General features: G+C 44.3%; 1 protein-coding gene across 1 annotated transcript in view; it reads right to left on the reverse strand.

The window, feature by feature from the left end:
* The window catches only part of fam135b (family with sequence similarity 135 member B), a 40,759-nt gene extending 17,246 nt beyond the window's left edge, over window positions 1–23,513 (reverse strand). The window contains exons 1-7 of the mRNA XM_047332248.1: window positions 23,346–23,513; window positions 17,054–17,150; window positions 14,892–14,971; window positions 7,086–7,225; window positions 3,422–3,492; window positions 2,350–2,523; window positions 1,034–1,160 (exon numbers count right to left, since the gene is read on the reverse strand). Coding sequence (XP_047188204.1) covers window positions 1,034–1,160; window positions 2,350–2,523; window positions 3,422–3,492; window positions 7,086–7,225; window positions 14,892–14,971; window positions 17,054–17,130 — 669 coding nt within the window. The 5' untranslated portion in view covers window positions 17,131–17,150; window positions 23,346–23,513. The remainder of the gene's footprint in view (window positions 1–1,033; window positions 1,161–2,349; window positions 2,524–3,421; window positions 3,493–7,085; window positions 7,226–14,891; window positions 14,972–17,053; window positions 17,151–23,345) is intronic.
* Between the last annotated feature and the right edge of the window lie 4,394 nt (window positions 23,514–27,907).

Below are 27,907 nucleotides of genomic sequence, written 5' to 3' on the forward strand. Positions count from 1 at the left end.
TAAAGCCATACGCACATAATATACCATTTCATTGCAGTGACTTCATTGACTATTTGTGAATAACAGTCAGGTTACACTTACAGGCTTTTGTTTTTACTGCGGGTTAAACAAAAAGTAGATTTTACTTGTGAAGATTATAGACAGTTTATTAATTCATAGTGTATTTCATTTCTGTAAAGGAAAAATAATTTCGGCCATTTGTTGAGCACAAAACCCGATCGTGTGAATATGATTCACCAAACCGAATCATCATCCGTCCCTTGGGAAAACGTTAAACCAGTTAAGAGCAGATTATGTGCCGTGTTTGCCCGAGCAGCTTCCTCAAAATGATTTAAGTTATTCATTTTCATGTTAATAATAATGAGAGTGACGAGATTTTTCCACCTTCTGCTACTCGGGGAGACTGAAAGATGTTTAACGCTTTGTCTCGGCAACAGTGAGTGTAATGAAATAATCGAGTCCCAGTAGATAAAACATCCGTAATCCTGATTAATAATCACGAAAACAATAATTGCTCTATCTTTTTCTGTTATCATGCACTTCTGCATGAGAGGAAGGTGACAGGTCGATGCCGCCATTTCCTGCGAGAGCCTTTACCACTTCCAGATGCCGAGCCTGGAGCCCTCGGGCCCCGGCAGGTGGGCCGATCAGATATTATTAAAAAGCCACAGCGCAGCACGCTGGTAATTTCTGCGTCGGCCCCTGAGGCTCCACGGGGACCAGACAAATGACCAACGCTGAGGTACAGACATGTCGGGGATCTGTAATCCAGACCAGGGGGAGATCTGTTGTCAGCTCTCATTGGACGGAATCCTGTTGCCCATGGATGACATGGCAAAACAAATCACAGGCGAATCCATCAGCCGATTACGTTGCAGTCATCGTCTGGCATTTAGCCGCTCGCTTACCAAACCCCCCCCCCCAAAAAAAAGGAGCAACCATCTGAACAGGGACAACGGCCCGGCTCGGCTTTGGTCTCTCTGTGCCTTTTTCTGCTTTGAGCGCCACTGAGCGGCCGAAGAGGTCGACATACCTCCGAGATGACAGGTTTGCAGTAGCCGGCTCCGAACACGAGGTTCTCTACGGACATGGCGGACAGGTCGCTCTCGCTCTCCGGCGAGCCCTTGCCCAGCCAGGAGCCCTTCCCTGCACGTGCAAAGCTGGAGAGAGAACAGGCAGGACACACGCAGAGACAGACCATGAGTGTGTGTGTGTGTGTGTGTCGAAAGACATAAGCTGGGGGACGGGAGCTGCTGACTCTCTAATCATTCAAGTGCTGCGTTAATCTATGTAATGCACGGCTGAAGACGGACTTTATGATATTGACCGCTGAATTCATCAAGTAAGTGTTTGGAAAAGTCTCCATGAAAGCGGTCAACTGACAGACTCCCTTGAGTTCTTCTCTGCTGTTGATATCCATGCAGGTGCAAGTACGTCGTTCTATCGGCTCGAAGACTTCCTCCGCGGTGTTAACAGTTTGACAATTAAATAACCAACAAGGAAGACGTATTCCATAATTGCTGAACTCTTTCCCCCGAATCATAATTTCACAAACGGAGCTCGGCACAGCAGGACCGTCAAACGCTGGTCACTCCGGCACTAGCGTGAGTTACAATTCCTGGCCTGCTTAAACGTGGTAAGCAGGTATCTCAGTTTCTACATGAATTTAAGGCCTTGCCCGCTCTTTATTGGATTTGGGGCAATTTTGCATCTAGCAGCCACAAATGACGTTACCGCACAACAGTTTGTTCGTCCTCGTGAGTCCAAATTTGCCTTTTTAGTTGTTGTTAGAAATTATTGTACCGGAACACATTGGCCTGCAATACAAAGCCAATGCTGTTTTTTTTTTGTCCTGTCCCTTACATGGATGATCGGCTGGTGAGGATACTGTCTCTTTGCCCCAGAAATGTGGCTTTAGCTTTTTGGCAGCAGAGGGCATAAATAACACCCTTTTTGCCGGATCCACATTTTTACAAACAGTAGAAATCCAGCCTGTTCAGACTGTTGTCTTCAAGCAACTCGTGTTAGATTGATTAGCAAACTAACAGCTCATTAAATGTGCCAGTCGATATTTTAACTCATTCAATAAGTGGTTACCACTTAGAAATATAATAATAATAATAATAATAATAATAATAATAATATAAGCCTGCCTTGGTCCACGTCTGTCTGGTTTGCAGAAATTTCTTATAATTTCGGGACGAAACAATTTCCGCTGTTGAGTCTGCAACAAGGGCCGAACTTATTGAACAGTCCCTGTGATTGTATCATGATCATTAGGGGTTTGTCCTTTGTGCAAATTTGAAATCCATCATATGCAAATGATCAAAACGTCTCTTTTTGCTGCACCTGATTAGCGGCTGATGTAAGGCAACCAGTGAGGCGTGTACGGAGACAGAAATGACGGACAGGTGGAAGTAGTCGAACATGACGGGGACGTGGTGGTGGAGGCCCCGGCGTGGGTGGAAGTGGAGGCTGAGGGTGCGACTGCTGATCAGCGGGACAGTCAGTATCTCTGCCAGCCTGAGACGTAGAAGGAGAGAGAGAGAGGTGTTTCACCAGTGCACAAATCACAAAATATAGATAATTGCACTTGGCATGAATCTGAATACTTATTTTTCATAACTAAATGAACACTATTTTTAAAAAAAACTGTTAAAACCAGACTGACACTTGCAAATGCAGTTCAAACATTTGCGAGGTAAGTGATTTCATTCCATATGCGGAAGAGGAATGTTTGCGAATATGACTTGGGGAGCAGGGTATCTTGATGATGAAAAGGTGCAGCTTTTTTTGCGAGTAGGAGCCATCATGGACAAAAGTCTGTGCCTCCTGTCAGATTCATAAAAAATGTATGGGAACGCGTTCACCACCAATCTGATGTGAATTATTCAAAACATGTTTATTGTCCTTGCAGCTCTGAAAGACAGAGTCTGAAAAAAAAAAAACAATCCTGCGCCTCGACTGGAATGGTAATGGCGACCTTGGAGATATCCTACAGTCACGGCGTAAGGCGACCAAAGGAGACATGTGTTATGATACAGCGAAGGTGCTCCATAATTCCGTCTTTTGGAGCGCTGACAAGTACTATAATCACACAGGTATGCCAGAAACGGCGACTTACAGTAAATGTTTAAACACACAAGACGACACCAACTGCACTTCAGTAATGCCCAGCTGCTGGACACGAGAGCAGGGTTACAACAGGAATTGCGCTTTCATAGGGCGTGCTAATACCTAATGATGGTTTCACTACTACTTATCGAATATTTGCCTATTTGCCGGCAAACGATCAAATCAGCGCAATCATATACTTCCAGCATTTAAAGAGAGCAGAGAACATAACAGCCCCGATCAATGCCTAGTTTGACTCTCTCTCGCTCACACACACACACACACACACACACACTCCAAAACCTACTGTTGCTCATTTTCTGTGAAATGAAGATCCAGCTTCAACTGAAAGTCCACCTCACTCATGGCTTCCTCCACCTGCAAAACAATGGTAGAGCTGTGAATGCATGAACAACATGGGGATAAGGTGACCTAATGAAAAATAATGACAGTCTATTTGGAATAGACTTTATAATTACTTAAACTCCCCCTCAACTCAAACAAAAAGTATTTTTCTTCTGTTTCTGTCCTCTAACATGTCTGACATTGAATAAAGGGACTCGTATCTCAGCAAATGTTGTCACTAGGGAGGTGTTTTCACATTCCTCTCTGAAATTTGAAATCCAAATGAATCCTCGGCGAGCTCGATTTGGTACGTGACAAATACAGAAAACCAATCGCTGTCGAATATGCTAATGTGAGGCGAAGAAAACAATGTTAAACAAACAATCAGGCATAGCAGATTATTTTGATATACTTTCAAACGTGACTGGAGGTGTTCTTTAAAGTGAACTCGCCACTGTGGGACAAGCACTGTCGCAACCGTGTCCTGTTTTAGTTCGAATTCCTATTTGCGCATTGGATACTTTGCAGTTTTTCGAGGCGAAATGGCCAATGGGGAAGCGGACGGACGCATTTTTGTCAGAGGAAATCTGTGAGATGGTGTGGGGAACGCCGACAAGAGCGAGAGTCTGCAGCACTGGTTGTGCCAATATTTACGTTTCCGTTCAAATTTAGCACAACATTTGACTGAATTTAGTTGTGACAGCACCTGGTTTAGCCTACATGCTAACAATTACAAGTAAGCACACAACTGAAGTCAATGGGATTGTCATTAGCAATACACTAGTATTGGGCCGATTTTTGACCAGATGGAGGAATTGAATTATCCAGTTTCCCGGCAATCCATCCAACATTTGTTGGATGTACAACTATTGAAGGCTGCGTCAATGTGGTTGATCAACCAACCAGCAACCTGACCTTGCCAAGCTGCTATACCGAGGCAAAACCAAAAAAAAGGACAAAATCTTGACTACACACAGATGACGGATTAAAGGAAGTTTCAATTCTCCTTGTTATGGGTCGTCCAACTCCCAGCAGCTCGTCTGGAGGGTTGAGCACCATTGTACTAGAGGATCACGCTGTTCCCTCATTTGGTGCTTTGATGGTCGTGGTGGAGAGAGAGCGATCGCTCCAAATACCCCGGATGGGTTGAGCCGAGATGATAACTGTGAACTCCAGTCGTATAACACGTGTCATTTCAATAGCCGTCAAAGCATTTGGTGACCGCTCGTTCTCCTTTTGATTAGCGCCATCAGCATTTCAAGTGGGGAATCAATCAATCACGGAGAGGAGCCGTCATCAAGCATATGGTGGATAAACAGTATGCATGTACATATTGATGGGTGGGGATGGATACTGCTGTTTGCCATGCAACCTGCTGTGACCAACCCCATTTCCATTGCCAATTTAAGTAACTTCAAAGTTCTTTTTTTTCAATGGAGTGTTCATGTTCTCCGTGCGGGCTTCCCCTTTAATTTCGGCGTGGCCCTGAACATCATTGAGTTTCTCTCATGTTCAGAGGGCCATAGAATTATTTAAATGTGCTCATTTAAATTTGAACAAAAAAGTGGAAAAGGTATGATCAAACAGAGGCGGCTCCGACGCTGGCCGTAATGGAGTCTTTTGAAGATTGAGGCGCAGTGCTTGTTATGATAAAGCCTTCGCGCGGCTCTTCCTCACACATATGCAGTTAGCATACAGGTCTGCAGTTCTTTCTAACGCTGATGTTCTGATTGTTTTAAGCCTACGTACGGGTGCACCCGTGGGAAATGAGGTGGCTATTTTTGTCCGCGCCACCTGTAGCTGTCAGCTGCGCGTGACCTCTGGGAGGTTAATGAGCGAGGAGCCTCCGGGAGAGCTTACGGCTGGAATTCTGATATGCCTTTTAAACTCCTCCGTCTCCATGTACCGCCACGCGGACGTGTCAAATTAGCAGTCAACCAAAGTCACGTCGGACTGAATGTCCACGTTGTGACCGAAGCGCGGGCTCCCTCAACGCCGATCCAGGCATCTGCAGTATCCACGGGGATATACATTATGTCAGAGAGCGGATGAGGGGTGGTGCAGGGTGAGTGTCACTCTCATATGGGCGATTGGCTTCGAGGAGGGGGCCACCTTCACTTTCCCTGCACGTCCCTGCCCCTGGCCCGTCTCACCGCTGTCACCGCTGATCAATTCGAGGGTCCATTGGCTCCCACCGAAAGAACGAAATGAGCGGGCACAGTGGATATATTTCGAGTTCGTGCCCGCGGTTAAACCATGAAAAGGCAGCGCATCGATAACTGTGCCTGATGGTTTGAGTTGAACATGGCGCGAGCAATTTGCATTTATCAATTAAAGATGTAAATTCTACACAGGGGAAGTAACTTTACTCAGCCAATCATTTAACCACAGACAGGAGCTGTTGGCGGCTTCAATTTTTACTCATCCGTTTGTAACAGTGTTGCGTCTGCATGGTGATCAGAAGCCCCGCAATAAGCATTTTTGGGTCTTGATATGAGACAAAATTGTTGAGGCAGGGGATTTGTTTTCTTCCTCCTTCCACTTTTAGCAGTTTTCAACGGAGAGTGACTGAGCCCACAAGGGTCAGCGCTCGGCAAAATTTTGACTTATTTGCAACACATGATGTGAACAGACTGAGAGTACGGAGCAATGCAAGCAGGTCTGTGAGTCTGTGCGTGGTACCAGAGGACCTTCGAGCTTAATTCAAGCATGCTCATATGCTCACTATGAAAATACTAGCAGGTTCACCAATTTATTTGAATACTTTGGCACGCTAGCAGCTGTTATAACTATGGAAATGGACTGTATTTATATAGCGCTTTTCTAGTCATATAGACCACCCCATTCACACACATTCATACAGCGCTGCTATTTACCACGCATTTTTCTGTCACATTCATACTCATTCATGCACTGTCGGAAGAGCCGTTAAGTGTCTTGCCCAAGGACACAACTGCATGTGTACTGGCAAGAGGCGGGATCGAACCGCCAACCTTCGGGTTGATGGACGAACGACTCTACGTCCTGAGCCACAGCCCCCCCTATGTGGGTTACACCAATGACTTTGGTACAAAAGGTCAAAGTTCAGGCAGGTGGTCCCAGTGTGGGCCCCTTAGGCAAGGCCCCTAATGCTACCTGACTCGGTGATTTAAGGTCGCGTTTGGACGAAAGCATCGGCAAAATGCGATGTAATGTAATGTCATTTGAGCCAAAAGCGATGAGCGATTGGCTGAGACGCTTTTTCTCACATCTGGCGAATCACTCGGGATCACTCATGACCCGCGATCGGCATCGAGCGCGCAGATTTGTCGCCAATAATTTTGGAGTAAGCATAGTGGAGTTGGCCAAAAAAAGGCAACCGAATTCATTCCTAGACGCTTCTGATGAAGACAGTTACTCAGCAAGTCCGAAAAGTTGCTCATGGTGTCACAGATTCAACGAGCCGGCAGCGCTTAACGGAGCGAGACTATTTCATTATTCAGCATAATGATGTTTTTTTTTCTCCTTTTTACTACATAATTGGCTTAAATCTCTGTATTGTTTGAGTCAGATGGCAGTTTTATCTGTGTGAATGTGTGTGTGTGTGTGTGTGTGTGCGTGCAGAGAATGTCGCCGGTGCGACTCACCCTTTCTCCGTCCAACAGCAGGTGGACTTTGAAGATCATGCAGTCATTCACGGCCATCTCCTCGTTCCTGTAGAGGATCTGAAATATCCGGCTGAACGCGGTGCCATCGTAGACCCCCGCGGAGCTGAAGCTGCATTCTCCTAATGTGAGACACAACAGCATGCAGGGTAACAGTCAGCTGGGCGCTGTATCACGGACTGACTCGACCGCAACAGTCGGCACATAAAGAAATACTACACATGAATCATTTTGCACTCTGAAAGCCACTGATCGTCATGTAGTCGGAAATGAATCTGGTCAAATGCATCATCTGCAGTACGTGCTTGGATTTTTAAATTGTATTAGAAAATGCCTAACATGACATTTGCAAATGTTTACCGGGATTTGTGATGGGATCCCAGTGTGTATATTCAGATCTGGGAACATGTGCGGAGATTTGCCCATATTTTCCCAGGTGTAAAAAAAAAAAAAAAATGTGTACAGAACATCAATGAAATGACAGCTCCCAAAAGTGACGGCAAAACGTATCCATTGCCCTCTGGTGGCTGGCTGCAGTAAAGGCCATAACCCCCCCCCCAAATTAAACAGCGAAGTTCATGCCAATAAATCCCCCCCCCCCCCAAAAAAAAGAAAGGTTTATGTCACATTAGCTCGTTCTTATCAGGGTTATATGCTCAAGTGTTAATTTTCCTGATAGGTTTGGTTTTCCTTTTCTTTTTTGATGCTATAAAAAGGGTGTTTGACATCGTGATTGACTGCTGTTCAAGTCTGTTGCATTGCTACCCGCTCACCCGTGTGCGCGCCGAAAACCCAGAACGGACAGCTAACAGACCGTGACGAATTATTCGCTGATTGTTGCTAAAGGTGTATTGCTTCAGAATTGCTTACTGACCATTTAATGGCCCCGGCAGCTTCAAATGAATACTATTTCCTGGGAAATACATTTTTATTCCCTTGCTGGGAGTTATACCGCTCTGATAAATGGTAGATTTGTTTTTCACTATCTCATCTTGAGACTTCCTCTTTTGGTTAGGATAAACAATCAAAATAGAACATCACAGTGCATGAAACTATGTGCGCCCTTATTGATGAATGAGTGTTTCTCCCATGTCCCAGCTCTTTTTGGGGGGGACAGCTTTCTCTTCGCTACTACAGCTCATTCTGCCTGGCAGCACTGCAGTCACCGAGGCGGAGTTGCCGTCCAGCTGTGAGCCGCGAGAGGTCCTTTGACATCTCCTGCTGAGCTTGTGCTCTCCTCTGTCTCGTTTCTTCCCCTCCCCTCCCTCGGCAGGCGCTCGTCTGATGATGCCGCGACTGTGCTCGCAGCATCAAGGCCCCCGGCGAGGATGACGGACGTTCGGGAGCATGACTGTTGTCAGGGGCTCGGTGGATGTGTGAGGGGGACGGCGTAATCCCACTGCGGATGTGCACGGAGTTGTAGTTGTAGCTTTTTTTTTGACACGTGTCCTCGTGTTCGTCTGGGTTGCTGCCCAGCGGCCAAAGAGGATTAAAGACTCATAATTGATTAAATATCAGTCTAAGAAATGATTCTGTGTGCGTTTGACCTTTCAAGGAGTCGAGGCCTCGCCCACGGTGCATCCACGCCCCGTCTCCTGTGCCGGGTCGCCCTTCACCGTGGCCAAAGACGCAAAAATCCACAAACCGTAGCCGAGGCAGTTTCCAAGTTTGCTGTTTTTTGCAACACGCACATGGACTGTACTTCTTTTGAATAACAGTTTGCTGTACTGGATTGATTCAATGTTACACCCCGCACCGCGGGAGCAACAAGATAAGACCTCGATAACAAAAGCTGCTTTGACATTGACAGCAGTACTGTTTGCATGAAGAGAGAAAGCGGAAAAAAAACTACCCGCATATGTATAATGTTCAGTGTAAGGCAATCCAATACAGCTAAGCACACATATATTATATTTGTAATCTTCTACTGTTATGACAGACATGTCTGAGCTGTGTTTGTTGCTCTTTTAGTTCACATTTGTGTTGCACATTACTTAATTTGGTGTGTCTACAAGGATGTGCCGGCTCTCACATAAATTGTCCGTAAAATGTGTTTTCCCAGTAAACATTAAAATGAATACAGCAGCCACTGTGGCCACAATATAGGTAGGGAAGAGTCAAACAGCAGGATTTCTCTAAATCTGCAGAGAAATTAGTATAATAACACGCATAGAAATATCACCAACATATCAAAATTATGAGATCCAGACTGTGACAATTTAAGTCAGTCAGACTTATTCATATTTCATCCTAGTATCCCAAGATATGGACTGTGATTTTAAATCACACATGACTTATCACCGCATGCTGCCACTTGCTTCATGATGGGGTCGGACTAGAAGTTATTTTTCGTTTCTTCAGATGGTCACTGTGGGAGATAAGGGAACTAAGCATTCTCGGCGTATGGTGGCCAAGAGACATGACAGACTCTACCACGACGTGCTTCGGCGGAAAAAGCTGTTGCCACAAACTCAACGAACTGTTTCACAGTTCCACCTTGCAACGGCGACGACGCCGCTCTTCTCTTTGTTCACCACGTGAACACTCAATAGTGGTACTTGATGCACATTGATGATAATTTCCAAACCCACCGACGCCCTTCGTCTCTCGGGTCGGGTCGGATATCATGTAGTCGCACCCCAGCATTAAAGAAGCTTTCGAGAATGTAAAACACATCTAGTTTTCCTTGACTTAGCACTTTTAGATATATATCCAATATCACGAATGACAAGAATAAAAATAAGTGATAATTCTGACTTTTAAAGTCACCATTACGCCATTACCAGAAGACTTTAGAGCCATTCCACTTGCCCGGGGATTGGCACTTCTAAATATAGCAGAACTTGGATGACCGAGAATTTTTTTCTCTCCTATCCTGGCAGAAATGCTCTTACCATAAATGCCACAGTAACTTACGATTTCCAAAAAGATGTACATGACACATAAATATGCTAACGCTATGAAAAAAACAACACGTAATGTTCAACTGCATTTCCACGTGGTTCTTGTTGGACGTGAATGTGATTACTAGCAAGACACATTTAGGCACGTCCCATTGATATTTTGTTAGTGAGCCAGACCAACAGGAACTGTTCTTGACACAGAACAGTGTAAAACTGCAGTTCTCGCAGGTGTCGGAGCGTTATCACATCCTGCACATTAAAACTTGCCGAAATTTCATTAGGAGCTCGAGCCACAGTGTGCCGGAAATAATCTGCTCTCAGCCTCTGGTGCTCTACATCCGCTGTGTGTGTGTGTGCGTGTGTGTGCGTGTGTGTGTGTGTGTGTGCGTGTGTTCACGACTCCTTTGCAGAATTGCTCTCCGTGATACTAATATGAGGGAGTATCTTGGAGTAGTCGGTTAACAGTCTGACACGGAAAAAATCACTGAGCGTGAGTCACGCCCCTTCAGTGCCTCCGCTGAGAGCGTGGCACGATCCTCCACACAAAACCCATTTGTGTGAAGGGCGCACACACACGACTGAAATGTCAAGCACACACTTTCACGGAGAAGTAGGGATTTATAGTGAGGGATTATTTCCTGTGTCCGCGTATGATGAATGCCTTTCCCGTCCAGAGTGCTGGCTGGTGCGTTCATGCTCAGGGTCCACAGGCTTAATACGTGACCTTGTGGGAGGAGGTGCAATAAGGGGGGGGGGGGGGGGGGGGGTAGGTTCACAAACCTACACGCTGGCACATGGCCACCTACAAAATGGCAATCGTTTTGAACTGTGCCCTTACACAGTAGAAATACATCTTCTAATGCTTTTTTCCTCGTCAGGAATTAGTCATTATAAGGACTGTGCTCACCTCCGCACGTATGAATGTTATAAGATAAGATATATCTATATAAAGATTTGCAAACATGCCAGAGGCTAACTGTTTAATGCTGGTTCTGGGCTTCATGCTAAGCTATTTACATCGTGATTTCAACCAAAACCTGCATTCACTTATTTTTTCAGCCACCTGGGGGCAGCATAGATAACCTATAAGCACATCAGTGCATATTACCAGCTTAAAGTTGACAGGATGAACTTTTTTTCAGCGACCTATAGTCCATTTACAGATCAGGCAGACGTGAATCGACATTCGCACTCATTCAGAGTGACGTTCCACATCTTAAAACAAGATGTCAAAATTCAAACAAGCAACTGACACTACAAATACGAGATCATCGCTACGAGTGACCACTTTCACATACAAGCAGTCATTGGATTTATCTGGTATGATAACAATATCGTTTACAGCCACTTTAACACATTGACATGCTATTGATTGGAATCTTCTAATCTAACCTTTAAAAAAAAAGAAGCAATTATGTTTCATTGTGCGCACAGCAACAAAACTCTATTTTATACCGAGGCCTCCTCCAGCTGGACGATGCTTTGCCTCCTGTTCCTCACCTGACGTTAGGCAAAAACTGCACATCCCGAATTAAGCACCCTAAAAATAACACGCCAAGAGCAAGACTAGTGGACCGCTATTTCCATCATCTCCATTGCAATCCATCAATATTTTTGCCTACTTTCTCTCTATCCGCAATGAGGTGAAGAAATTTGTCTTACCGCCTGCAGTCCTGCCCTGTCAGACACACACACACACACACACACACACACACACACACACAGCTCCTCTATAGCTGTGACATCATTGAACATTTCTCTTCGCTTATACCGGAGCCATGGGAAGTCCACAACCTGAATTCATAAACATCCTCACATGAACAGTGCAAATGTAGACCTCACACATACAGCTAGATCTGACTACACACACACACACACACACACACACACACACACACACACTGACACACACGGTGCTCCAGTCTTGACGAGCTAAAAATAGCCATTATTCCTGTGAATCGGCATTGCCGGTGAAACGGCTTCCTGAAATGTCAGTAATCCGAATGTTAACGCTTGGGTAGGTTCAGAGACAGTGCGCCACGACTAATGAATGCAAAAGAGGACAACGCATGTGGAGTCTTCATCATGAGTAGAAACCATCTGCATGTAATTGTATTGAGAAAGGGACAGACATAAAGACGCGTAGCGCAAAGTACTATCTTTGGCATTCTTAATTAAGAAACATGACGAAATGAAGTTTTAGAGGAGGAAATTATTAAACTTAAATGTTCTGGCCATAAATTAATATCACACATACCCACCAGAGATAGCTCCAGAGTTAGGGCCAAACGTGGAAAGGGTATATTGCCTTCTTCGAAGTAAGACATTGTGAAATTGACTCTTGGACTCTGAAATTACTTCATCTAAGTTTTTGCTATTGCTATTTAGTCACTATTAGCTCACAGCTGTGTATTTAGCAACCTATTGTCGATGTTAACTCTTGCTTTGCTTCTTGCTCGAGCACCCGGCCACCTGAATTACACATTGCACCTTTAAGCCTTTTCTGCCATATTCCAGTCTTGAATCCTGCATTACAACACAAGAGGTCGTGTCACTACTGGAACACATAAATCCCAATTGTTTTATTTGTTTCTATTCATTCGACCTTTCTATTCTAGTCATCGCACAGAAAAAAAGGACAATCGCCCAACCAGGAGGAAATCAACAACCTTGACTACCTGAAAGTGATTTACATTTAAAGGACAGCCATCTTGTTCGCATTTGCCGTTGGAGGACACCCACGTACAAATGGGTGCTATTTATTCTGCAGCGGGAGTCAGTCAGTCTTCGATCCAAAGAGCCAAAAGTCCTAAATCACGTAGACGAGGTGGAGACATAAAATAAACCCCCCCGCACCGCACCGCTCTCAGTATCTGATGTGTAACTGAAAGGCAGACAATGCATTTTGCATGTACGTTGTTGAAAATGTATATTTGGTTGTTTTTTTAATTCGGTGGCTTTTATCCACAGTAAATATTAAAGGGTTCTGGCGCATGCTGAGGGAAATCCACTACACCTCAATGAGCCGATGACAGGATCTGGTAGCCTATTCTCGCATCTGTTCATAGCTCTAGTTTAAGAAAGACATCCGTCTAGTTATCTCTAGCCAAAGTGCTTCTGAATCCACAGATGTCAGGAATGTAGCCGCGACACAAAGGTCCGGAGACCACCGTTGGACATGTTCACATTATCCCGTTTCTACATTAATTCTGTAAAATTACTCTCATATTTTTTCTCCCCCCCCCCAGGACAGGCACAGAAGAAGACAGAGCGACACTCGCCGCACTAATACGCGAAAAAAATTGCGAGAGCACTTCAAAGACAACCGCGATCGATCCACTGATATTTCAGGCACGAACGATTCCCTGTGTGCAGGGAGATTTTCACACACTCAGTCCCCTTTGGGCACGAACCACTGTGGGTAAAGCGCAACCTGCTCAAACAGGATTTACACTGTGGGGAGTCAAAATAAAGTCATTATTTGATGCCCATGATGATATCTGATGTGAATTCAGTGATACTAGAGGGTGTTAAAATGCATTTAAGCTGCCGTGGTTCAGCGCTGTAGAGTCTCTGATATATTAGTGTTCTTGTTTTTGTCCAAACAGCATTTTATCCTCATGAAGTTCATGTATACAGAATACATGGATGGATTATTAAACAGGCCGACCAGGCACAAATCGAGGTTTGTCCTCAGTCGGAAGTCACTGTTAACATTTATGGTTTGAACTTAAATAAAAAAGGAGCACAAGCGAGTGCAAGATGACCGAAAAGAAGCGACAAAAAGATGCAATATGACTGCAATGACACAGAGAACAACCCCAACATAAACACCAATGCAGAGACACAAGAATACCACAAATGGAAGCAAAACGTCAAACATAGCTGCACACCACAAAATGACGACCAAGTCACACAAAGTAGTGAACGATTAAAAATGTTCGCCATTAACCCTTTCAACGCACAGATGTAATTTAACACTATGGGACGACAAAACTTGACCAATATCTCTCTATAATTTCATTAAAGGAAAAAAGAGAAGACACAATTATAGCCTTTTTGTTTTAGATGCAGTAGTTCCATTTAACTTTCATCAGTACGATAAGATAAAATCCAAAGTAAAAAATACAAGTTTGAGTGAAACGACAATGAAATGAAATGGAAAAAGAAAAAGTGAAACGTTTCGTCTGTCTGGACTGGAATGACTGAAATGCTCAATGTAACCCGGAGACAACAAAGAGCTGAATTTTCATCAGTTAGTTGACTGTGATCAGACCAAAATGCCCAGACTGTTGGTCAAGTGAAATTCCACTAAAGAGGAACATTTGACACATGGACTAAGATAAGACGAAATAAAGAGAATAGCTAACAAAAGACCGCAGAATGACTACAAAGTGATTTAACAAAGACCACAAAAACATACAAAATAAGCATTAAGACATTCTGAATGTCCACAAGAGAAGAAAAAAAACCACAGCAAACATTGCCTCCCACCCATAACTGAATTAAAGCTGCAATGGTTATTCGATTAATTAATTAGTAATCGATGACCAAATTAATCACCAACAATTATGATAATTAATTTATTGGTTCAAGTTGTTTTTATGTGGAGAAAATTAAATATTGGATGATTTCAGCTTCTTGAACATTTTCTGGTTTCTTTGCTCCTCGGTGACAATGAACTGAATATCTTTGGTGTGTGGACAACACCAAACATCATCTTGGAGGGTTCGGGGAAACACGATCGACATTTTTCAGCATAAAATAATCGACAGATTCGTCGATTATGAAATGACTCGTTAGTCGCGGCCCTAAACTGAGTAACAGTACTAGATTCTGAATTCTGCACAAGTTGGCGTGGCTGTGAACATCACTGCCCCCTTACCTGTGTTGCCTTGAGTTGTCGCTGTCAACCTGTGGGGCACCCGGGGCGAGACCTTCAATCCTGCTCGGACCTGGTAGAACCTGAAGGGGAGGAAGCAAATCGCCGAGAGGTGTCTCGGAAGGTTATACATAATAATGCTGACCAGGTGCAGCATCAGACGTGGTCTCTTTATGACATGGACGACAAGTTAACGATGTCATGCTAAGCCAAATCGGCCGTGAATTGTACAAACGTAGTTAAATTATTAACGGATGACGGGCAAACGGTTGTTAATAATTAAAAAGACATAATAATGCGCCCTCTATTCAAAGGGAGTTAAGTGTGTGGCATGTGGTATCAGATGCGCGCTGGTTGCTAGATATTCTAACAAGCATATATTAAACGCAGGATGAGGATGTTTTGAAAGGAGGTTATTACAGCTCGAAGAGCCACAGGGAAACGGAATATGAGCACGGTGCATGTGAGAGATGGTTGACTTGTGTATGGATAGTTCAGGAGACGGTCCAGACCACGGGCAGCGAAGGAGACGCCTCTCCGAGGAGGTCACTCTGACCGCTCAAGCCAATGCAGCTTTGCGCAAAAGCACATCTCGGGCCCTCAAGGGACGCGTTGGCAGCCTACAGCAGGGGACCGAAGCATGTTGGCGGTGAACACTGTCACAATCAGTGCGTCCGTCGGCGGGCTTGACGGAGAAGGGCGCGGATAAAAGGTTTTAGAAGGTTGATGAATAAATAAGGACTGTTGCGTGGCATGAAACAGGTCAACTATGGGGCTGTGGTAGCTGGTCAGAGGCTAATCCACAAACCTCTTTGAGCAGACATATACATGCTCACACTTTACCACATTTGAAATTGCTCCCGGTGAATAGATGCTGGAGGACAGCGAAACTTATCATCAGTTTTGCCAAGTTTCACTAGACTACATTACGTCAGGAAAATGCAGCGCTGGGTTCACAATCTGAGCCTCTGCAGCGGTCCGACTTGGCCTCCATTAGTGGAGAGCGAAAGTGCCATGTGCTCACCGCCATTCGTCCTTCTTTACAAATCAAATGCAGATTTAATCGCAGTCCGGTGCAGGGATTTGGTATCGATCTCAGCAAATTCCATTTTCAGTGTGAGGAGATGTATACAGGTCCTGGTACCTAGGTTATCCTTCGTCAGGACAGGGCAAGGCATAAAATGGCCCGGGAAGACGCCGAGACACGTCTCAAGGGTGGAGACGGAGACATGTGACCCTGCACTGGGTTTAGTTTATATGTGACCCAACCAGCAGAAACACTGCCATTCCTTTTCACTCTGTAGTACTCATTTGCTCATTCGTGTACTTGAAGATCCTGAATCCCGAGGCGTCGCCTCTGCTCTTTATTCAAACGGGCTCTGCGGTGCTTTCTGAAAGCAACGTGGAAACCCGGTAACAAAATATTAGTGCACTCGGCTGAAGGGATTATCATGGTAAGGCTTTAGCCCAGGCCCATTTGAGGGAAAGCTGGTGTTTCAGAGAGCCCGAGCCCGACCAGATGAAAGGATTTTAATCTCCCTGCACACACATCGTGACAGGATAAACACCAACATATCATGGAAATCTCAACTGGAGTACAACTTTTGATGTCCACTCTTTTTCATCGCAACACAGACATTCTATAGATGCCTTTGTTTCTGTGACGTCATTTTTTTGCGGCTCATTATCTCACTCCAAAAATCAACCTAATTCACCGAATAAATGGAACTGTGCCGGCATCATTCCGGGATGAGTCATACCTTCACCAGTATTTTCCCTTCTTTTTTTTTGTTTTCCTGTTTAGCAATGTTATAATTGGGTGGACGGGACATGGGTCTCATACAAAGGTCAGAGCAATCGGACCTTTGGAACAATCTGACCTTTGGATCAATAAGCAAAGATGATCTGAAATGCACGGGACATGTTGCCAGTTTGTACCGAATTCTACTGTATATGTGTCTTAGGAATTCATGTTGTAGGTATACTTTAGGAGAAAAAAAGTCACGAGATTAAAATGGCCGCTTCTGAATACAAAATATTAAGATGTGTGTATCCGAATATGTTCCGCGAGTTTGCCCGCTTGCTAGTTTTGCAAAGCCATGCAGGTAATAAGCAAAAGTCAGAACTCCAGAGATGTGATATGGCTCAAAGAAAAAATTGCTTACCCCCTTTGAAAGAGATCCACATTGTGAAACTTATGCAACTCCACAGAAAACTCCAGCGTTCCCTGTACTTCAGACATGGTACATTCCCGCTCATCACCTGTCGAGAGACGAGACGAACCCAGTTAGTGTGGCCACGTCAGACAAATTGGCTACAATCAAACAGAATTCACCGGGGGGGAAACAATAATACAAAATGTTTTCTAGAAAACTAGCTCACAGCGTTATTTTCTCCTGGCTGCTGAGATTAGGTGACTCACACAAACCCGGCGTCGAGAACGGATGTATGAGACATCCAGGTCTGAATATAGTTTTCATCATCGCTGATCACATAAATGTCAGAGAACGAATGCCACCCTGTGATGTGAAGTACTGATGTGTGCAGCTCTGCTCTATCTATCTTAATAAAGCAATCATTTAGGAAATTTGATTTGAGCGTCTACTATTGTAAATGTCAACCCCCTGTAACATTTTTATTTTTACCTGTATAACTCCAAAGTCTAGTTCCATAATTAAACGTAAAATACCTGCAAATTTGGCAATTATACGTCCATGTCACCTGCCTCGTTCATTTACATTATAATTTTATCATCCCAATTATGTGTGGCCTAATGTTGTTATGTAACGGCTTAATGTATTCCAGAGGTGTGTCTGTGTTTCAAGGGCAAGTTTTATTGTGCTGACGATTTTCTAAGTGTTGTTTCAGAGACGACTACCTTGAGAAAGTGAGGGTCCCCTACTGTTTGATGCAAAAATGGGAAAATATAGGTTCACATGGTACACAGAAAATGTGCAGGTTATTAACACAAGCTAGAAGGATTATCTTTGACCTTTAGAGATCAACTTTACTATTCCTATTCCCTCAGCCGTTAAGACAAGGGATTCACAAGGCAGTGATTGAAATGAAAGTTATCTTTAGGAGCTGAGAGGCACAAGTACAACCCCATGTAAATACATGTGGTACCATTAATGGTACCCATTAAGACAAATGCAGGCAAATCTGTGTGCCCGGACGTACCACAGTCTCCCTGAAGCAGAGTTCGCACCGACACGAGTTTCCCAATGATAACAGTTAAAGCTCAGTGGTTTCCCGACACCTCATATACAAACCATCTAACTCAATTCTAAATCTGCGACGTCTGCAACCATCAGGGCCGAAATTACGCCAGATAGGGACTTTACACTTCAGCCGAAACACGGTGAAGCCGAGCTGCGGCCGACCGCAGCCAGACAAAACACTGACAGTGTTTACAGTAAAGAGTATCAGATAACACCCCCCCCACCACCACCCTCATTCAATGCTTTTGGAACACAATCCCTGCACGTGTATTCAGCAAATGTTCCTGTTAGCCCTGTTAAAAAACACTGGAAGCGATCTCGGGCGAGGAGGACGCACGCACACAACTGAAGAGAAAGTCACTGCTGTCAAAAGCACTGTTTTCAGTCCACTTTCTTTAAGCAGTGAAGATTCATCCTGCACGCTGGTTTATTAATATATATTTATATATATATATGACACTGGGATAGTGTGACACGTTAATTCTTTGCTACTAAAATGCAAAACGTACCTCTTGTTAGAGTTAAGTCCACCTTGCAGAAATCCTGTGAATACAACTAATCTCCCATCATGGCCTAGAAAAGTGAAAGCAATTCCCTACTTCATTGGCAGACAATTTGCTAAGTTGAGTCAAGTCACTTTACCTGCTACGATTATATATTACCTATTTTGTACATGTGTTAAAAACAAGTGCTCCCTAACACTGGCCAGCAGTTTGTTTTATCCGTCAGCTAGTTTAATCAATAATAAACGAATATTAACAGCATTCTTGGTTGAAAGCACCAATGGACGTTTGTTAAAGGAGTAATGTTTAAAACTGACTTGGCTATATGATAAAGACTGAGGCCAAAGTTGCATGTCACGAGAACAAATGTTCAGCATCTCCATGAACCCATAATTAACTCTGAAATAATGAAACGTCGTTGTTGTTCTTGTATCATACAAGAACATTATACTTACAAGCACTGAGAGGGTATGTTAAAGTTGGTCAGTGGAAATGAAATAAGTCTGACAAACTTTTGCCGTTTTTCGAAGCAGCATGTTGTCACGTCTACCAAGACGCTATAGTCTTTGAGGATGAGGACATTTTGGAAGCCCAATGGTGTCCTGGGTGATTATTGGAAGTTGCTTCGCAAAATTCTCTGTGACCGCAGGTGGCACATTAGCTGTAGTCCCGCATGCACACAAAAATCAAATCATCATAAATTCTCTCTGAAGGTTAAATAACTTTGGCGTTGGCACTTTTATCCCCCCACTTTTTGGCAGGATTACCCACCGAAATGTAGGAAAATATGCTGATTAGGCCGACAGCCCGTTCACATTTGTCACCTATGTGAGCAGAGGAATCTATTCCCGTGTCCTTTCCCAACACCGGAATTTCATTTGAGCAAATGGGGGCGAGTGTGCCGTCTCCCTCACTTGGCAGGGAGGGTCTCCGTCAACCTTACTCATGCTGATAAGATGTATTGTAAGACGCTTGCCAAGCGGAGAAAAAGAAGGGAGGGAGCCAGGAAAGAACCTGAGTTGTTTTTTTTGTTTGTTGTTGGCTTTTTTGAAACCAGCCGAGTAGAGGAGCATATTTCGCTTCAGAGCAGAGCGGGACTAAGAGCCAGCAGGGCAGACAAACCATCCTGACTAACGCAGCGACTCTTTCTGCTTCTCTTGTTGTACATTAGGCGGCCACTGCTGCGAATGGCCCCGAAGAGACGAGAACTGACACAGTGAAACTGCTTTTTTTCCCCTCTTCCTGCTGACTCTGCGTGTCGCGTCGCATTGACACACACACACACACACACACACACACACACACACGCACACTAGAATAACAGTGAAGCTTTGTGTGTGCCGGCGTTGACAACAGACACAGTCATCATAATGTCACGAGCCAATTATGGGTCATTAATTTCAAAACTGCGAGACGGTGGAGTGTAAGCGGCCCGTGATTTCTCTGCAGCTGCCTCGTTGCTTCCCTATTTTTCGCAGCGTTGAGATTCAACACCCCAGTTATATTACCCGTGCTGTATCAGAGATTCACGAGACGGAGCTGCTCACTCTGTGTCGGTGCGGCAGTGAGGCCGAATGAACACTGTGTACCTGATGGAACTGAGGTTTTACGTGTGCATGGGGCCTGCGACTTAATGTGCTGCCTCTTTCCCATCGAAAACAATCTGTGCGTACACACACACGCGCGCGCGCGATATGCACTGATTATCAGCCTCTGCTGAACATTCATGTATAAGTGAATCAAATCAGCCAGGGCATCGACCACAGTGCTTCAGAGGCGTCCAGCTGTCCTTCATCCAAGCAGGATGCGCACTCCGTTCCCTCCGATGACAACGGCGGTGGCGATCATGAAACGGCTCTCCGGGCTCTGCTATAGCTGACGCATTGGGTCATATCTTTGAGGGTAAAAGTAAGTCTTCGTTTTCACGCTGTGAACAAATCCCATGGGGGGGTTATATTTTCCGACCTCTGACCCACGGCAAGTCTGTGGCACTTGGCCCGATTTGAGTTTTCTCAAAGAGAAATGCTTAGGGCAACACAAAACACTGCGCGTTGCTGAGAGAAATCCTTCATTGTTTCTGTGGGGGGGGGGGGGGGGCTCCAATAGATTTGCAGAAAGAAAAAGAAAGTCGCATTTTGGCCGCCTTGTCCTACCAATATCGCACAAAGGGAAAAATTTCATTGGGCTGTTTCCACTATAGGCCCCTTTCTTTTTCCGACTTTTTCAACCAAGATCCAGAGTTTTTCCTCACCAGAATTTGACAGGGTTTCCGGACCTTCAAGTCCACAAAGAAACTGGTAACACATCGCGTTACATGTCGGAAATCTTCCGGCAACTTTCACGGGAACGGCTACAAGGAACGAGGAACAAAAAAGGTCAAAGTTATCGTCCTCAAGATGTTCATTAAAAATCGTTTCTTGTCAATACAGTTCACGGGGCACTGCTCATACAGCTTGCCCACAATTTGTTTCTCTGTGCTGTAAACGGATTGCGCCTATTTTCTCCTCTGCACAAACCCTGGGACCTGCAGCATCAAACCACACGTGACGATACCACTTGTACCTTGAAGTTTCAATCTCTCGAGCTGAACGGGGCTCGTTTCGGCTCTACGTGGGGGCTACATGCTTCGGCCGCGACCGGCGGCGGCGGCGGCACGAAAGACTGCGGAGCAACAAAAAAGAATCACGACGTTGATCGGTAAAAGCCTTTGTCCATCCTTTTTGTAGCACGAATCCAACGGTGACACCAAAAACCCATGCAGTTCGGTATCGCCCTACACGTAGCTGCACAACCCATAGCCTACAGTAGCTGAAGGTGGTGATTTGCTGTTTGTGCACTTTTGCAAACTAACTGATTTTGTTCTCTCTGCAAGTCATTAAACACTAATCATTACAAAACAGCCATCTGCTGTGTGATTACTTTTTAATGCAGGCCACACACACACACACACACACACACACACACACACAGACTGGCCTTTCCTTGGATGACTACAGTTCGCAGCTCCAGTAATCCCTCCAACCTCCCAAAAAATCGGGCCTTAAGCTGCTCTCCTCGCGACCCAGCTGAAACCACTGGCCCACATCTCCAGTCCCGGCCGGGTGGACGGCGAGGAGACGGAAACACGTTCGGACGGTGGCTGAATGTGGACTGAGCAGATTTTTTGCAGTTAGGCATAGGTGACATTGTGGCACAGAGTGTTACGACTGCAGCACAGGTACGACAAAAAAAAAAAAGAAAAGAAAAGAGAAGGGGCCGGAAATTAATCTCAGACAATACTCCATTCACTGACATCCAACCCGCCCGCTGCAGAACACAATAACAGACGAAGGGGCTATCACCGAACAGCGTGATACGTGGCAAAATAACACCCCCTTCAAACAGGAATCTCCAGATCTGTCGAATCAAAGTGGAAAAAAAAGACCATTCTTGACTATTTCACGGGGGAGGGGGGGGGGGGATATGTGGATACACAGTGCCCTTGACAGGAATCCACTGAGACAGCCCAGCAATCATGTGATGGCATAATCTAGCATTGACTAAAACCATCCATGATGCCGCATCGGGCTCTTTGTTCTTAGAATAACAAATCCAAATCCCTGTAAAGGCAAAAGAAAAAAAACCAAAACGCGTCCGAGCGGCCCGCGTATTCCAGTGAAATATTCAGAGTATGACTTTGAGAGGATGCGACTGGCATCCTTACTTTCTCCAAATGACATTCTCTGACGATGATTTGAGGGCTTCTTCTTCTTCTTCTTCTTCTTCTTCTTCATAGTTTTTAACTGCTGCGAAATCCAACTCGACCGGCGGCGACCATGAAGAGACTCGACCATGCATGTCGTCAACTCAGGATCAGCATCCACTTGTTTGTCGTGAAAAAACCGAGGGCTGGTTAGTGTGTGTGTTGGTGTGTGTGTGTGTCATGTGCGTTCTTGGAAGAGATGACCTCGAATTAGATTAAATCACTTCAGTTCAGTTAACTGCTGACACGGCATAGTCTAGTAGGCTGTGCTCTGACATGGTCTTGTGGTTTCCTGGTTTCTAATGAAATGTTTACCTCAGTCACGAGTGCCCGAGCAGCCTTGTGCGCTGTTATCTATTTGGCCTTGCATCATCTTCTACTTCTATTTTTATCATCAGCCCGCCCGCAACAAAGGCAACAATTTGACAAGCTTCGCTTTGTTCATTTTTTACATTTTTTTTAATAAAAACACTGTATACCTCAGACACCGTGCAGCATCTGTGCAGAACTGTCAATGAGCGGTAGTGCAGCTCTGACAAATGTCCTCCAGTAACTTCGATTACACTACGTTTCATTTGAGCATGAGAGTGCAATTGAGTGCATTCATGAATACCTTTATTGTGAAAAAGGCTCTTTTGGGTCTTTAAATGGTCCCTTCTTTGCCTCGTTAGCTCATCAGTGTGTGAGTGTCCTCAAGAGGTCTCCTCACTGAGGGGACACATGCTCCCATTCGAACGCGCGGACTATGGGTCAAAGACACAAAGCAGCAGCACACATGTCTACAAATCAGATTATGTGTCCTGTGAGATCCATCTCCAATCAGCCTACAGTCTGCAGCAGCAGCAGCAGCTCTCTCTCTCTCTCTCTCTCGACACGGAGCGACCCCAATACTCTCATGAACCCCCCTCTCATGTGCCCATGCTAACATGCAGACAATAGCCCCCCCCAAAAAAAAAGAATGCAGGCGGACGGTGTCCAAACGCAGCCTCACCTTGGCACTGATGAAGTGTGTTATCCACAGAGGGGCTCGGGGTCCAGCCTTTTGCGCGGCGACTCGCCGTTTGCGGATGGATGCGCGCTACGCAATGTTTATACCGCCGCTTCTCCTGCTGCTGCTGCTGTTGCCATGGTTATTCATCCAGACCCTGTATGTTCTGCAGTCGTCCCCCCCCCCCCTCCAGCCTCCCCCTCCTTCTCCTCCTCCTCTCCTCCTCTCTCTCTCCCTCTGTTTTTGTCTATGTGTCTCTCTCCTGGCGGGGATTTAAATTTGGGAAAGCGCAGCAGCGTCCGTCACGGGATCTGGACGCGTGTTCATCCTCCGGGTCCGCCCCGCGCGCTCTGCGCACTGTGGCTGCATTTATGGACAGTGGACAAATCAAAGGAAATATTAGTAGTCAGCAACCAGTCGGTCGGTGTGTGTGTGTGTGTGTGTGTGTGTGTGTGTTCGTGTCGCTGCTGCCGCACCGTAGTGTGCGCGCGTCCAGCGGGCGAGATGACGTCACTGCCCCCCCATTAAAAGCTGGAATGAACCGTGCAGACGGAAATCACCGTGCAAAGAGACAAGGGGTCAGTGTTGTGCAAACACAGACGGCGACGATGATGGAAGACGAGCGGTGTCACGTGACCTGGGTGGCCACCACCATCATACTGTACACGTCGCCCGGTGAGGTGCAGGGGACAATTCGTGATGAACCACTATACATTCCCAGTATTCATTAATTGAATGTGCTTGATAATTAAGAAGCTCACATGCCTGGCCAACTGTGGAGTCGCCAGCTTCGGATTTTTCTACTGTAGTCGACATGACCCCATGGGGGGCCGCTGTCTGAAAAGATCCATGCTGTAGGTCCAAATATACATCGTCATAAAATGCCATAACTGTAGCTTTTCCAAAACAAACTCCCAAAGTGAAATTTCACAATGTCAATGAACTTCTAAGCAAAAACAATCATCCAACAGAAAGCACCTCAATTTATCACCCCACAAACCGGCATAGGTCAAAGGTCAAGGTCAGCAAAAATATGAGGGGCAAAAATACACATTTTAAAAAGATATCTCCGCAAATGATTAAGCTAGAGACAAATTTTTATATTGATCAGAAAATGGTTTTCCGTATGATAAATGAAATCATGAAAAGGTCACAAAGAAGTCAAGAAATTATGTCATGTGTAGTTCAAACAGACATGTTTTCAAAGTATCTGTGAATCCTACGGGACCGTAGACACAATCTGAAGCTATACAAATCCTAAAATAATTCATGATCACGTGAAGATCATGCCATTAAGTGTAGTAATGCATTTAAACACTTCGCAAAAATAGATATTAAAAATGTGTATTATAATTGCACCATTTTAAGACATTACGGAATAAAACTGTTCAGATATTTTAATGTTACCGCTGAAGAAACAGTAAATCAGTAAATGCAGACACGACCACTAACCAGCACCGTCTCCTGTGTTGCTGGCAGTGAGGTGCTGCAATTTAAAAGCCATCTGTCCTGGTTAAACAACTCCTCGCAGCCCAATCACCCGTTAGATAAGGGAGAGGGGGAAGGATTATGTAACAAACGAAATAAAAATGTTTCGCTCGTCTGTGGTAACTGTGTGTTTAACAGTTATCAACGGGAGGAAATTGGTTTCCCCCGACCGGGTCGTTTGCTTCTTTATTGTGTCTCCGACTGACCAAGTGAGCCCACGATGTTTACTCCTCCCGTTTCCAGCTTCACCTTCTGCAAAAAAGAAAAAGAAAATATATATATATAATAATCCCAAAGTCAATTGCTGCTTTCGCTCATGGCGTTCTGCCATAAGCTCAGAGCACTCTTGATTAAAAGAGAAGCACTATTGATTTTTTTTCTTCCTGTTTCCGACGGCTGCCTGGCAGAAATTTCTGAGTGATTACACGGCAAAGACACCAATTGTCTCACATTCCAATATGAACCCCTCAGATGAGGATTTCTGGTCGGCAAAAGTTACATCACGTTACATTTGGCAGACGATGAAATGTGTCACAGACACGAGCAGCTCATACTGTAAATACTACCTGTTGAAAAACCAACGTAGAGTATAGACAGATGACAAATACATATAGGGGAAAAAAGATGGACACGTTGCCACTTCCCCGCCGTCGTACGAAAAAATTAAGCAACTAAAATTTGCAATTTAAAGCCAAACTCACTTGAAGATACATCAGTGTGATGCAAACCCCTTACCCTAAAATGACAGAAACCATATATGAGAACAAATTTATTAAATGTGTACTTTAGTTTGGTCCATGTCCCATCCACTAATATGGACGAGGTGGAGCTTATAATAATAATAATAATAATAGTAACTTAGTTTAATGTAGCGCCTTTCAAGGGACTCAAAATTGCTTTACAATTCACAAAACAAAAACTTTTTTTTTGCACACGTTCAATTTGGGCCTAAACAAAAAACACGAGTGGAAATGGACAAAAGGTGGTAAAGTGGGTGTATCGATCAAACAGAATGTGACAAAGTTCATTGGGACTTACAGTAAGCATCAACTGAAGCCTACGCTCCATTTAAGAGAAGACAATCAGATGTACAGTACCAGGATTTTTACCGTTTACAGATTAATATCTATATAGAACACTCAGAATCAGCCCTGGAACAAATAACTATGAATTGGTTAAAATAATGTTCATCATTTCACAAATATTTATGCAGGAAATCTCAAAAGTGGAGAGAATAACCGACAGATTAGCAGTAGACTGTACATTATGAAACAAACAGAAATGCATTAAATGCTTTCCACATCATTTGAGGTATAGCTGCGTCTCTTTTAATTATGTCATGTTTAGGTACCCTGTTCTTTGCCAGTGGTTTAACGGCAACCAACTAGAGAACTAGAGCTACCAGCTATTCATCACAAAAAGGACCAGCTCATTTACGTAACCATAAGAGGTTGAAATGCATATTTATTAGCAGTTCCCAGATGCTCTAAAATTAGTTTATAATCTGCATTAAATTCAAAGTAAAACTCACAGAGTCATCTTAGCCTATGTTGATTATTTCTTTAATTTGCTGATGGTCTATAACTATAGTGCAATTCTTCGTTTTAAGCTCTGCGGGATTTAGTGGCATCTAGTGGCGAGGGCGCAGATTGCAACCGGCTGAATACCTTTCCAAGGCTACAATTTAGCATTGCTAAGGTAACGTTGCTTCACTCACTATCGCGGGTTACTTTGAGTTCATCTTTATTAAGTTGCAGGTTTGGAAATTGTGTAATTGTTTGTTTTCTCTGTCCATACTCACAATTGTTTGTTCCTTTGTTCAGAGCCAACATGCGGGTCTGTTGTTTGAAAGAGGCCACGCCCAGAATTTCCCAGTTTTTATGGTGTTGGTGATGTCGTCGCTGACATCACGGGTTAAACCAACTGGTGGGGGGTTTATTTTTAGTCAAAATGCTCAGTTTGATAGTTTATTGTTTGTTAGTAAAAATCTGTTAGGATGTGAAACCTTTCAGATAGTGATTTAGAAATGTAATGAGCCTGGGAAAGGAGCTGAATGATCATTTATATTTCCTGGTGGGACGGTCACTGTATGTTTTATCCCTCAGTAAATACTGGTGCGGGCTGAAGGAGTGTAGGCGTTAAGTGAACACCCTATATATTCAGTTGCAGTTTTTTTTGATTCTTGAGAGGAAGAGAGAACAAGGTGAGGCCGCGCTGCTGTGAACAGGTGCCATCAGATTTATTTTCTTTGATTTTGACAAGTTACACGTGCAATAGAGAGCACTGTGAATAAACCTTCACCTTGAGTAAGTCAACATGTCTGCTGAGTCTGCCTACCTACCACCTACCTTCGACATGTACGGCCAAACTATGTTACAATCCGTTACCGACAGTAGTGTACGGAGAGACACGGTGAGCAATAAACTCAGTAGTAAGTAGTAAGTTAATGTGTCAATGCTTTTTTTTTTATATCACCTCACTGTTTACTTGTGTCGTGTTGAATGAGACAAAACAATTAATATAAAAATATACGCATTGTAGGAAAAAATAAAAAGAATAAGGAAATAAATATAAAGAATTTACATGAAATAGTGCAGAATGTGCAATCAGTCAGTTACCAGAAATGTGCATAGGAACCTGGTAACGTTAAAGGGATAGTTCAGTGATTTTGAAGTGGGGTTGTATGAGATACTAATGCATGGTTAATGTTATGGAGATGGTGATCAGTGATGTCATTTAAGGGGAAGTAGTCCCACTGTCGCAGAGGTGACCACCGAAAAACATCTTTTTCACCACATTTTTAAACGTTACCCATAAAAAAAATATACATATATATCCGTTCACTTGTACGACAAAGAATGAATTTTTTTCGCTGCTTTGTTTGCACTTGTATTGCCATGTGTCACTGCGCCGGTGCAGAGAACCAGCGCATCACTCCGCAAATCAGCTGCGAGTTGGCGCAGTAAATCCATGGCCAAAGTACGCTTGAAAATTTTTTTTTAAACTTAAACGTCTGTCTGGCGGCAAACAAAAGCAGTAAAAAAAAAAAACATCCTTCAGCGTACAATTGAACGCAT

Source organism: Scophthalmus maximus, chromosome 5 (assembly GCF_022379125.1).
Source record: "Scophthalmus maximus strain ysfricsl-2021 chromosome 5, ASM2237912v1, whole genome shotgun sequence".
NCBI classification, from domain to species: Eukaryota; Metazoa; Chordata; class Actinopteri; order Pleuronectiformes; family Scophthalmidae; genus Scophthalmus; species Scophthalmus maximus.